Source organism: Anopheles cruzii, chromosome 3 (genome assembly GCF_943734635.1).
Source record: "Anopheles cruzii chromosome 3, idAnoCruzAS_RS32_06, whole genome shotgun sequence".
NCBI lineage: Eukaryota > Metazoa > Arthropoda > Insecta > Diptera > Culicidae > Anopheles > Anopheles cruzii.
Window position 1 is genome coordinate 18,875,295 of NC_069145.1, and position 11,603 is coordinate 18,886,897.

At 46.6% G+C, this 11,603-nt stretch overlaps 4 protein-coding genes across 6 annotated transcripts; 3 read left to right on the top strand and 1 right to left on the bottom strand.

Moving 5' to 3' along the window:
* Positions 1-224: 224 nt before the first annotated feature.
* On the top strand, positions 225-748 carry LOC128273797 (uncharacterized). The gene is made up of 2 exons (XM_053011837.1): positions 225-350; positions 428-748. The coding sequence occupies exons 1-2, from the start codon at positions 259-261 to the stop codon at positions 555-557; spliced, it is 222 nt and encodes a 73-aa protein (XP_052867797.1). The 5' UTR covers positions 225-258; the 3' UTR covers positions 558-748.
* Positions 749-814: 66 nt separating this feature from the next.
* LOC128272448 (zinc finger MYND domain-containing protein 11) lies at positions 815-3,662 on the bottom strand. Its single transcript, XM_053010261.1, has 7 exons — positions 3,517-3,662; positions 2,592-3,436; positions 2,297-2,516; positions 1,662-2,221; positions 1,450-1,602; positions 1,222-1,377; positions 815-1,145 (listed from the first exon to the last, which is right to left on the bottom strand). Exons 1-7 carry the CDS (start codon positions 3,659-3,661, stop codon positions 1,017-1,019), a joined length of 2,208 nt encoding a protein of 735 aa, XP_052866221.1. The 5' UTR covers position 3,662; the 3' UTR covers positions 815-1,016.
* A 388-nt stretch (positions 3,663-4,050) lies between these two features.
* Positions 4,051-5,389, top strand: LOC128273286 (uncharacterized). The gene is made up of 5 exons (XM_053011222.1): positions 4,051-4,215; positions 4,345-4,474; positions 4,540-4,800; positions 4,868-4,918; positions 4,987-5,389. The coding sequence occupies exons 2-5, from the start codon at positions 4,361-4,363 to the stop codon at positions 5,068-5,070; spliced, it is 510 nt and encodes a 169-aa protein (XP_052867182.1). The 5' UTR covers positions 4,051-4,215; positions 4,345-4,360; the 3' UTR covers positions 5,071-5,389.
* A 327-nt stretch (positions 5,390-5,716) lies between these two features.
* LOC128274730 (ubiquitin-conjugating enzyme E2-17 kDa) lies at positions 5,717-11,453 on the top strand. 3 transcript variants are annotated; one of them, XM_053013026.1, is made up of 4 exons: positions 5,717-6,233; positions 6,310-6,723; positions 9,030-9,315; positions 9,403-11,453. In XM_053013026.1, exons 2-4 carry the CDS (start codon positions 6,680-6,682, stop codon positions 9,526-9,528), a joined length of 456 nt encoding a protein of 151 aa, XP_052868986.1. In that variant the 5' UTR covers positions 5,717-6,233; positions 6,310-6,679; the 3' UTR covers positions 9,529-11,453. The 3 variants fall into 3 exon arrangements, with proteins under 3 accessions (XP_052868986.1, XP_052868985.1, XP_052868987.1); XM_053013025.1 differs by having other exon boundaries at positions 6,329-6,723; XM_053013027.1 differs by having other exon boundaries at positions 5,717-6,205; positions 6,329-6,723.
* Positions 11,454-11,603: the final 150 nt, after the last annotated feature.

Below are 11,603 nucleotides of genomic sequence, written 5' to 3' on the forward strand. Positions count from 1 at the left end.
AATCATGCTGCTGGTTCGAAAACGCAACGTATAGTTTTTAAAATTAAACCAAAATTGCGCGAAATACCAACGCACGTTTCTGTGTAACTCAATGTACGCAATGAAAGAAAGAGAGATAGAGAGCAACTCATGTGTTTTCGTTTCTTCTTGCCACCTTTCTGTATTTGCATTGCGTAGAACACAAATGTCAAACCGGGAACAGGAGTTTGTATTTGGTCGTCGCGCCCAGAAGTGGAATATAATCTTTGCAGAGTGACGATGTCCACGACCGCTAAACTGTCCTTCGTAGCTGCTTGTTTCGCAAGCGGGGGTCTGATCGCTTACGTCCACTACAGCCAGGCCGCTGACCGGTAAGCGGAAGCAAAACGGGGTGCCAATCCACGATTTAACCGATGCTCTGTACCGGTAACGGCGGACCCCTTTGCAGGGAACGGCTGCACGAAGGTGTGAGGCGAGACGTCGAACGGCAGCGCCTGAAGGGTCTATCGGAGGCCGCAGGCAGCGAGACGACTGTTATCGATACAACGGCGGGATCTGGTGGCACTTTGCAACGGTGATAAAATGGTAGGAAAAGAAGTCACCTAATCTTTTGCGGGGTTGATATTTTGCGTAGTGCGTAATAGAAATGCGTAATATCGTGCTGTACACGGGAAGTTCACTTGAAAATCTCTTTTTCTCTTCATTTGAAATAAAAGTGGAAAGGTTTGTATCGATTGTTCATTGTGCTGAGAAGTTGGAACTTCTTTTCCGCCGGACGATGCAATAAAACTTAATCAGTATGCCATGAAAAGTCAAACGCTAACCAGTCGTTTGAACGGATTTTTATTTCATAAAATAATTAACGTTTTGAGTTTGCCTTTTGTTCTTTTTAAATCAAACAATCACATTGGAAATTCAAAGAGAAAACTTCAAACAAAAAAATCAATAAATTCAAAACACGGCAAACCTACGGATGAATGTCTATCCGCTTTAAATGCGGTCTTAACTGATTAAACTTATGCTTAGCAGATCGTTATTCACTTGGTGTGCTGCGCCGGTTTGTGATGAGTTTTGTGCGCTGGCCAATGGGATTGCTGACAAGCCCGTGAACAATACGCCGCATTCCAGCAGCAGTAGTAGCTGGCTGGCTTTTCGCACACGCAACACTGAAATGAGCCACATGTTATTCGAAGGTCAGGGAGTACGATTTGGCACATTGGCCCGTTTCTTTCGGCAACCTACCCATTGCTTTTTCTTCACCTCCGCGATGCGATTGTTGTGCGAGTTTTTCAACGATTCAATGGCCGAGCGGTGCCGTTCGTTATAATCCCGCACGATCTGCAGTGCCACCTCCTTCACCTTCTCCAGATCGTGCGCTTGATCGAGCTGCGATTTGACCTGCAAGAAGAAGATCGACAACTTTCAATGGGTATCCCGTTTTGGCACCAATGTGGCAGCTATGCTTTTTACCCAATTGAGATCGATGTCACCCTGGGTCATCTTCAGGTTCTGTTTCGTGCGCGGCAACCGAGGAGTCGGGTTGATGGTGGCGACTGCGACGCCGTTGCTCGTGCTAACACTGTGCTGTGGCGAAACATTCGCCGCAACGGGCGCTGATTTGTTCTGTAACAGAAAACACTAAGTTACGAATGTGAACGAAATGCTACAGTTTACCGTATTACATTTGGAGTAGTGACGTCCGATGCCGTTCCGTTGTTCATTTTTTGCTTTTTGGACGCTTTGGACGACGTTGGATTCTCACTGTGCCGCTTCAACATACTGCGTCGGGTGGTTTTACTTGGAGTCTCCAAGCTGCCCCCCGACTGATCACTACTGCCAAATGAGAATCTTTCTCGGGGCCCACCCAGAAGCGCCTGATGTTTGGTCAGCTCCCTCATCGCCGCCTCGTAACCACTTTTTCGTGGGTTAATTTTCAGCGTCCGCGGGTCTGTATCGATCGGTTTGACGCACGCAGCTGGCACCAGAGCCCGCGTATGTTCGCCGAAGAATCGTACGTCATATTTGTTGTTCAGCACGCGCACCACCTTCGCCGGCCAGTACTGAAAGCTCTTCTGTTTGGCGTACACCAGCTCGTGGCGCGTTGCGCACGGCCGGGTGAACCAGTCCGGTTCGATTCGTTCATTCGAATGGCGAAAGCAATCCGGACACTGGTTTATCTCGGCCATATCGTACACGCAGTCTGCCAACAGGTACATCACAGCAATGTACTCTCCCGAAGACACTGCCGGAGGGATGGAAAAGTATGAATAAGCATTCTAATGTGATGATCCGCCAATGATCGTCACTCTTCGAATACCTCCATGGATGATGGCCACATTATGCACAACGTCTTGCAGATCGACCTGAAACTCTTGCAGCGTAGTGTACTGGTCCGTGGCGACTGCCTTTAGAATGTCGTCGAGTGACTTTGGGAAACGGAGCAGCAGCCGTTTGCAGATTTCGATCACCTTCCGTTGCAGACCGGATCGGCTGCTCGGTTGCATAAGTTTCGTCGCCGAGAACGTATCATCTGGCAGCTGAAAACAAAAGAGCGGAATCGCCCCGTTAGTATGGTTCGCGATGTACAGCTTCTTGCGCAGTCAACTACCGACCCACGTCCGGTATCGTTGCATCATGAAGTCCAGCAAATAGTTGAGTTCCCGTTTGGTTAAGTTAGTCGGTGCGGTAGAACCCGCTTCCCGCTGGAGCCGACAAGCGTAGCAGAAACGATGCATTAAATCTTCTTCCGTACCACTGGCCGCAGCCGAATTCGTTTCGTCTTCCGGCTTAACGTGTGGTGTACTAAGCCGTTCCCGACGATTCGGTAGACGAACAATGCACACAAACTCTGGCTCATCTACCTCGCTCATCGTGTGTTTCGTGTCCTGCTCTTCCTGTTTCACAGTGGAATCCTCTTGCTCCGATCCTGAACATTCATGCTTCACCGTGCCATCCTGCGACTGCCGCTCGTTCCGTGGCGAAGATTCTTCATCCGTCACTTCCAACACGACTGAGGTGTCCTCGGATTGGGATTCGTCCAACGTGGAATCGTTGCTGTTCTCTTCCGTCAACGTTACCGAGGCCATCGATTGACGCCCGGTGCGTTTAAGCGTTTCATTCCCTCCGAATGAAGACACTGTTATGCGCTGATGCTTCGATATAAACTGCTCCAACTCGAGCTGCTTCTCGTGTGACGTTTTGACGCAGTTCTTATGGAAGCTGCGCATACAAGACTCGCATTTAACCATGCTCTCGTAAGTGGCACTCGTAGCCGTAGCCAAGTGGCACTCGTAACACCAATAATCGGGCTGCTCCTCCGCGAAAAACTGCTGATCTTGCAATTTTGGTAGTGTGTACGATACGGATGGCGGTTTTTGCTTGCCGCGTCCTCGCGGCGAACTACTTTCGATCAGCAAGTTCTCCGTCACGGCATACTTGAGCTGTTCCGTTATATACTCTAGAAATCGGGATGAGAATCGATCATGGAATGTTGGATCCCAGTTTTTTGCCATTTTAGTTTCCCCCAGAAACACCAACCTGCACTAAATTCCTCGCTACGCTGCTTCTTCAGCTGATTCACAAGCCGGTTGTGTTCGAGTTTTTCGTCCGGAGCCCCAACTAGTTTGGTCCAAACGCGTTTGATAAAGTTTAGACAAGTGTTTTTCGGATGCGGGGACTCCATTTCGCACAATACGATTGTTAAAAGCGACGATGGAGGAGGTATATTTATTTACTCTTTTCTTCCCTTCGCTGCACTCTTTTTTCGATTATTTTGACAGGACACAGTGCCAAATGGACTGCACAACTGCAAAATTACCACCTGGGCCACAAAAGAATTTCCAGTTGAGAGGAAACTGAAATAGATAAAAGTTACATGAAATGTATTCAAATAATAAAGGGAATGTTTTGAAGGTAAGAGGTGAATCAAAAATGCATTATTTCGTTGGGTGTCGAGGAAGCAAGATAAAACATTTTGGATTCATTTCTTACCCCCCGTTAGCTTGCTGTCAGTGGTAATTGTCATCGAAAGCAACTGACAGCATGAACAACCGCGCTCTTGATTAAAGTTTTGTTATTTGTTTGCGTTGCGCTTTCGTGTCCCCGATTTAGGTGTAACAATTTATACATTACTTTCTGCTTTATTCCACACCTAAATTTGATCTTACTGCGGACAAAGCCGGTTTGCACCAGGGAGTTGTTAAAGAGTTAAAAATCTGCTAACATTTGGTCCTTCATGTAGGTTATTTTTCGGGATGCTGAGATGGGCGTGCCTTTGCCATTGATATGCCCATAATGACGTTTCATGTCTGCTGGCGTGCGAAGAGTTTTTGGTTTGTGTTAATTGTGTTTGCCATTTATTTTCAGCTCGTAAAGCTTTACAATGGTTTGGCTGGAATCTTGCTGGTCTCCGTGTATTTGGACCAACTCCGTAAAGACGGGAAGCTACGCCGTAGCAGCCTACACTGTGGCTACTTCGATCGTACTGATTACGATGGTAAGGAATGCGACGAGGACCTCAATGCATTTAATCATTTGAGTTTGTTATGCCCGTTTGGTTAGATTACTTACATGCTGCTCGGAGGCGATTCGTCCCAGTTGTACTCTCCGTTGTTTGAGACAGACATCCGTGATTCGATGCAGGTCGTGGGGGGATTTTTTATCTTCTACCTCTTGCTGCTGATTTTGTCCTCCGGAGGAATTTGCTATTCGCTGAAAACCACCTACCGTGGTTGGATGCTACCATGGTTGCTTCTTTTCGGTGTTGCCATCCTGTTCCAGTTCGTGTTTGGTTTGTGGCTAATCGGAGGATACTATATTTACGTAAGTGAAGAGTATCAACCGAATGGGGAGTACACAGCTACTAATTTCTGGATCTTTTATCACGCAGCTTCAACAAACACTCTCGAGTCTCATTCTGTGGTTTTGGATGGCTTATAATGTATGTCTCTTCATTTTTTATGTTACATTTAAGAATGTTTAAATTACCGGCTCGTTTGTCATTCGCAGATTTATTGCTGGATGTGCGTCTACTCGCAGTATCAGATCTTCGTGAATCTTCAGTCTCCAAACATAGAGTTGCTGATGCCTTAGGGAAAGGCAGGCGCTCGTATCATTAGCATAAACTTCCAAATGTATTCAGATATGTTTTTAAGCATTTTTCAATCCAGTACTCAAGGGCTAACGTCCACCATTTTGATGGTGCTTTTTCACCAATTATCAATGGTGACACGTCTAAGTTGCTAGCATTGTAGTTAAGCAGAATCTCCTAATCACGTTTCAATTCCCATTACGATGGTACAAAATGTATAAGGAACTAGATGTTAAGCACAAAACACATTTTATACACTTTGACATAGAAACATAGGTTTAGTTGGCTGACTGAAGTGAATTCACGCCGTCCGAGTAACAATCCAACATACAATATTTTTGCTAAATAAAAGTGAAATTTCAAACGAAAGACAGCAACCCAACTATTATTTTCATTAACTTCCAAAACCAAAAGGCAAATGCGTTTTTGTCCAACGCAGAACATTGTGGAATTTGCTAGAAACCCGTAAATCACTTCCATACCCAGTCGAAAATGTTAAAACTATCCTTTGATTGGCCATGCTTCCCGTGGCAGCCCGGTGAAAATGAGGCTTGCTTGCTGTCAGCAAACGTCACACAGCTTCGCTCTTTCTCACGCAATCTGGTTTTTCTATGACTCGGACAATTAGTCAACTTTTTACCCAGCGCTAGAAAAGGGCAACACGGAACGAGAGGAGGTTGCAACACGTTACTTTCGTATCAAAAGAGCAGTCCGCGAAAAATGTGTTGATCAGGCGCATCATCGCACATCGTCGTCATCGTAGGCATGCCAATCTGCGAGCTGCCAATCTCGTGCAAACTTTTGTGATATTTAGCGTTTAGTTCGTCGAAGTAGAGTAAACACGCAGTACTGAGTCGTGGCGCAGCGACAAAGCGAGGAAAAACCAGTGGTTTTCTTCCTTTTTTCGACCCATCGCTCCGAGCCTGGCCAGCCTGGCTTTCCTTTGGGGCGTCGTGCTACGATTTGGCTCATTGTGTGTTATTATTTTCTATTGAGTTCACTTTTCCTCGACCCGCGCATGCTGTTGCCTGTCGGTGTGTGTATGTGTGTTTTGTGAAAAATTTCCTGAAAGTGTTCGGGGGCTCAAGGAAACCCCTGGAAGCCGCGCAAAAGCGTCGTCCGCGGCTTATGTAAAAGGTGTGATAAACGCAGAATCGCCTTGTCGGTGGGTTGGTTGTGATTGAAAACCAGAACTGTTGCAGCGGACACTGCACACGAAGCGAACCAACGCCATTCATCAGAACTGTTTTTCTTCGCCAGTCATCGCCAGCTCGCGATAGACAAAAGAAATTTGCAGCTTCCCCGTTGCAAAGTGGGAGCGTTGGCCGTTCGATCGGTGCCCTCAACCCCAAAATAGGAAGAAAATCTTGCAGTGCACCGTCTCGCTCACACCTTCTCCGCTCCACACCACACCAGAGACGGCCCGGAACGGAAAACGCGAGTGAGCGAAAGAGAGGCGACCATCCGACCGTTCGAGAAGTATTGTTAGTGGGGTAAACCGGAAGAAACCATCGAAGTCGGCTGCGAAACATCTTCGATCGCAGGAAGCAACGACAGTAAATCAGCAGCACACATTCGCACGCACCTCAATCCCCAAGCTCAGCCCGGAAAATGTCCACTCCAGCTCGCAGAAGATTGATGAGAGATTTCAAAAGGTAATGTGTACCGACCACCCCGACTAGACGAGTGCGATCATACATCTAAACCTGCCCCACGGCCACAGTTTAATCCAGCGTGACGAATTTTCAGCTTTTTATATAATCTCTTCCATCGTGCTAGTCGCTCGGTTGCAAAAACCATTTTTATGTCGTTGACATGCCAAACATGCAAAACAGGCGGTGCCACCAACGGAAGGGTTGTCATGACAGTGTCGTAAATTCTCCAGCCAGCCCTGCTCGTGCTCAGGGGTTCTTTTATAGGGAATCCTTTGGTAGTTTCACAAGTTTGCTTGCTCGGCAGCGGCAGGAATTCGATCCAACACCAACACACAGGATGTTGCGAAGCTCGCGGGCTTGGTGGCGTGGTGTATGAAGCGTGTTTTAAAAATAATACCGAACGTAGACAAACCACCAAACACGCCGAAATACTTGAAGGGATATAACGGGGGACGCTGATCAGGGGGTTTTTTGTTTGAAGAGGAGCATTCGACCTTGTAGTAAATGTCGCTTAGAATACGGACCTAACATGGATGCCCTTGGATTGGTGTACGTGTGCCTGGCGATTTGGCGAACTGTGAACAGCGCTGTGTGCGTACGACGAAGTACACACAACAACACAAACTGCTGCGCTCTTCTAGTGCGAAAAGCGTCTAAGGACACCGGAATATGCGGCTGTATTATCCTTTGAGTGGCTATTAGCCAACCGTTTGGTTTTAATACAATCAAATAAAATCATTATTTTGCTTTTGACAGTCGAGCTTGTGACGCAAATAATTTGACAAATACTTTTCGTGCGTTGATCCGCCGCTACTGCTGCGAAAGTGAAACACGGCCTGCTGATCGTGCATCTTGTGCACGCCATTACCTCTACCGCAAGCGTTTGGCATAGACACACTGACACCAAAACGTTAAAATGAACCACTTTTTTCAAACCCACGTCTCCTTCCTGTGCAGGCGAAACGCCACCTCCGAATTCCCAGATGGAGGTTGGCCGCGAAAAAATAGCAATTCCTTGGCGGTTCGCGTATCTTCGTCGTTTCACTCTCAACGGGTGAGGAAAATGAAAAAAGAGAAGAAGAGCACTTAGTCCTAGATTACGAAAAAGTTTATTTTCGTAGTCTAAACACTGTTGTGTATATATGTGCAGCCACCACCAACACCATCCTCAGCGGACGGTGCATATAAGCGAGTGTTTCGCGAGAACGCCACATGAAGATGGTTCACTATCGGGAAGCTGAACTCAGAGGATGGTGAATTTTCGTCGAATTGTATAGTAGGCGTTGTTGCTTCGCGGACACACACACACGGTTCAGTATCGGTCCCGGTTGTTCCGTTTGATTGGATTCGCCTCTCGGTTGGGTTCATTGTGCACGTGAATCACTAATGGTTAGCTTGCTTATTATTTTGTTGCAGAGGACCTTGAAGCAGCTGATGTTAAAAGAAATGTTGGAAAAAGAATATCGTTCCCACGGGGGGGAGCGCAGACCTGACGCGTCCTTGGAATGAAATGCAAGCTAAAGCACCGGTCAACACCGGAGTTAAAGTACGCAGGAATTATGGCATATTTGCATATCTTGTTGAATGCAATCGGCATGTTAATTGACGCAATGAACCCATCTGGATACGCTGTGGACAGGAGCTTTTTACATTTAATTGTAGGAAAGGTTAATCGTTCAACCCGAACAAAATGAAGCATTAAGCGGTCAAAACCTTCCCTAAATGCGCAGATCGACAGCTGTAAGGACTTGCGCAGGCTTGATCCCTATCACTGCAACACGCCTTTAAGTCAAGTACAGCTCCTATCAGCTTATGCTCGTTCAGTGTCATCCTGCAGTTGACTTACTGAAGGCTCAGCGATACGCGAAAGCGGCGATAGTGGCGATGTGGGCAATATTTCGAACTGGCATTATTATTCCCAGCGGCAGTGATAACCTTCTATTGATGCGGCGTGATCATGTGTGACCACGTGGTGCAAGATTATCGATTCGAACTTGACCGGAGAGGCTTCGGCCGTGATTTGTGCCGTTTGCATCTCACTGCACCCAATCTGCATCTATTGTGCAATGTGTGTGGGACCACCCTTCTGTCCGGCGGGGCCTACCCCGGGCACAAATCCATGACACCTGGATACGCCTAACAAGTAACATTGATAACCCGAAGCGGGTGGGTTAAACGTAAATAATAAACCAATAAGCGATGGATCAGTCCCTTCTCATTGCCGCATCTCTTTATTTAAATGCGAATATTTGTACTCAAACCTTCTGTCGTTCGTAACACTCATTGGCCGCACATTTCTTCCACAGGCTGCAGGAGGATCCACCGACCGGGGTGTCCGGTGCACCGACCGACAACAATATAATGATCTGGAATGCTGTGATTTTTGGTCCACATGACACACCCTTCGAGGATGGCACATTTAAGCTGACGATAGAGTTCACCGAGGAGTACCCGAACAAGCCGCCGACGGTGCGGTTCGTGTCGAAAATGTTCCATCCAAACGTGTACGCCGACGGTGGAATCTGTTTGGACATTTTGCAAAACAGATGGAGCCCCACGTATGACGTGTCGGCCATTCTTACATCGATTCAGGTTAGAATTCTAGTGACACCTTGCTCTGTGGATGTGGCGAGCGGTACTTATTGATTTTCGCTCCCTTCTTCTTCTGCTCTCCCACAGTCATTACTAAGCGATCCAAATCCCAACTCGCCAGCCAATTCAATGGCCGCCCAACTCTACAAAGAAAATCGCAGAGAGTACGAGAAACGAGTGAAAGCCTGCGTCGAGCAAAGTTTTATCGACTAGCCCCGTTTCCTGCTGTCGCTGTCCTTGCCCATACCATCATCACCATCATCACCATCAGTGTTGTCGATGTGCGTCATCTTATTCGGTCGGCGATGGTTACCGACACCTAACCTGTACTGGGTGTCCTTTGCCGATTTATTACCCCACGAGCACAATACCTTTGCCAGCAGTTGTTGATCCAATGTTGTGCCGCAACAGCCGCGGAAAGGCTCTCGGAATAGACACCCAGCTACAAACCATGTCAGTTACACGTTACTTTCCCTAGTTTATTGGCTACGACGAAGAGTTGGCTACTTAAAAATGTCCTGTCGAGATCGATACATGGTAAATTATGGAAGAACTAGCAGAACAAACACAGTTATTGCAATAACCGTCAGTAGGATTCAAATAATCGGGAGAAGGACAGCATCATCCTTCAGAAGCTACTACTTTCCATCGAAAGTCCCGTTTGTGGACGTCTCGCTATTGTGGCTGGCGAGCGGCGTTTGTTTTTTTGATAATTCCTGGTAGTGCCGTTGCGTACAACACACTCAGCACGGTAACAGCTGCCAGGATAGGAACACTAGCTACTCTGAGAGCGGGCAGCTAGTAGGAGTTGGCCAAACGTTATTGTGTTTTTCATCCTTCACAAAGGAAGTATAAACTATGTATGATATATAGATATATATGCATATATTATTAGCAGCAGTCGTAAGCAGTCGATCTTGCAATGAGAGAAGAGGTTATGGTGTTTGAAACAGAGTAAAATGGTATCGAAAAATGTCACTTAGGCTAATCATCATTATTACAGTAAAATAATTGTGTACACGATCAATTGCGCGCCACCATTGGGCAACGGGTGTGTTAGCACCGACCGTGCTCTGGGTATGCCACACTTTAGTCCTTTCAGTAACATTTAGCAGACACAAAACACGCACTCACATTCAAAAGAGGATGAAGTGGTAGTGATGCAAGAGGGCGACACGTAGTTAAGCGAAGCGGGCGGACTGCTCTTAGTGCCGTTGCCAAACAGGTCGATGAGTTCGCTGTCGATCTTCTAACTAAAGTGGGAAACGAAAGATCAAGAATATCCGAGGAGGCGACGCCGCGGTACTGATAACGCCGAGAAGAGATTGGAGGCCGTCTACTCTTTGAAGTATATTGAATATTTTTCGCATTAGATTCGGACTACTGAATTTGAATGAAAGCTATCGTTTTTCTCTAAATGACCCACTGGTGGCAGGATTAAACAATTTGAAAGTATACTGTCGACGTTTGAACGGTGGTGAAACCGATGGGAGGACCGGCAGTGACATTCCTATGCACTGTGAAAGGCGGAAATGTATAATGATGAATGCGTTACTGTAGGGGTGGGTGGTACAGAGCGAAAATTTTCTTATGAATATGTTCTGGGAATCAAGCTTCCATAACTGTGCAACAAATTTTCCCATTGGAAACAAAATGGTACAAACCGTACGCAAACTATGTTTAATTCTATGCCTGGAACCTGGAATCAAAACTAACGAGTGCCGTTGCCGTTGCTTCGAACCTGCGCAAACGAGGGCTTCTTTTCCGTTATGATACATTCTTAACGGCGGCTTTATTTCATAGCTTTCCGTCCGCCGTCATCAGTGTTGCTCCTACCCGTATCATTTTGGCCAACGCCTTTCCGTAACATCCTGTGAGATGAGAAGTCGCCGCAGACTACGCGCGCAAGGACAAAGACAGCAAACAAGGGAACGAAACGATACGAAGTCACGGCGAGAGGAAGCACCAAGTTAAACTTCTTACAACAGAACAGAAACACACTTCGCACACACAATGGTTGCACTATTTAGTGCCGCGAAGCAATGCAACTACTGCATATGTGTGAAACAATAAACGATAGCCAACAAAAAACTTGTAACAAAATATAAAAATAGTAAAATAAAGCGAATACGAATCTAACCGCCGTTAACGTCTTACGCGCAGTTATTTGATCGAAAGAGTAATTAGCTTTCAGCACTATCCATTTCTCTGTTCCAAACGAGATCGCCGTTTCATCGCCGTTGAGTTCCGCAATCAAATCAATGTCGAAATCAAGGGTGGTCAAAAAC

Coding starts and splice junctions, on each gene's coding strand:
- LOC128273797 (XM_053011837.1), top strand. CDS start 259: ATGTCCACGACCGCTAAACTGTCCTTCGTAGCTGCTTGTTTCGCAAGC. Junction 351..427: donor TACAGCCAGGCCGCTGACCG/GTAAGCGGAAGC, acceptor ACCCCTTTGCAG/GGAACGGCTGCACGAAGGTG.
- LOC128272448 (XM_053010261.1), bottom strand. CDS start 3,661: ATGGAGTCCCCGCATCCGAAAAACACTTGTCTAAACTTTATCAAACGC. Junction 3,437..3,516: donor TAGCGAGGAATTTAGTGCAG/GTTGGTGTTTCT, acceptor CCCGATTTCTAG/AGTATATAACGGAACAGCTC. Junction 1,146..1,221: donor AGGTGAAGAAAAAGCAATGG/GTAGGTTGCCGA, acceptor GGCTCATTTCAG/TGTTGCGTGTGCGAAAAGCC.
- LOC128273286 (XM_053011222.1), top strand. CDS start 4,361: ATGGTTTGGCTGGAATCTTGCTGGTCTCCGTGTATTTGGACCAACTCC. Junction 4,801..4,867: donor TCGGAGGATACTATATTTAC/GTAAGTGAAGAG, acceptor TTTATCACGCAG/CTTCAACAAACACTCTCGAG. Junction 4,919..4,986: donor GGTTTTGGATGGCTTATAAT/GTATGTCTCTTC, acceptor TGTCATTCGCAG/ATTTATTGCTGGATGTGCGT.
- LOC128274730 (XM_053013026.1), top strand. CDS start 6,680: ATGTCCACTCCAGCTCGCAGAAGATTGATGAGAGATTTCAAAAG. Junction 6,724..9,029: donor TTGATGAGAGATTTCAAAAG/GTAATGTGTACC, acceptor TTTCTTCCACAG/GCTGCAGGAGGATCCACCGA. Junction 9,316..9,402: donor CCATTCTTACATCGATTCAG/GTTAGAATTCTA, acceptor GCTCTCCCACAG/TCATTACTAAGCGATCCAAA.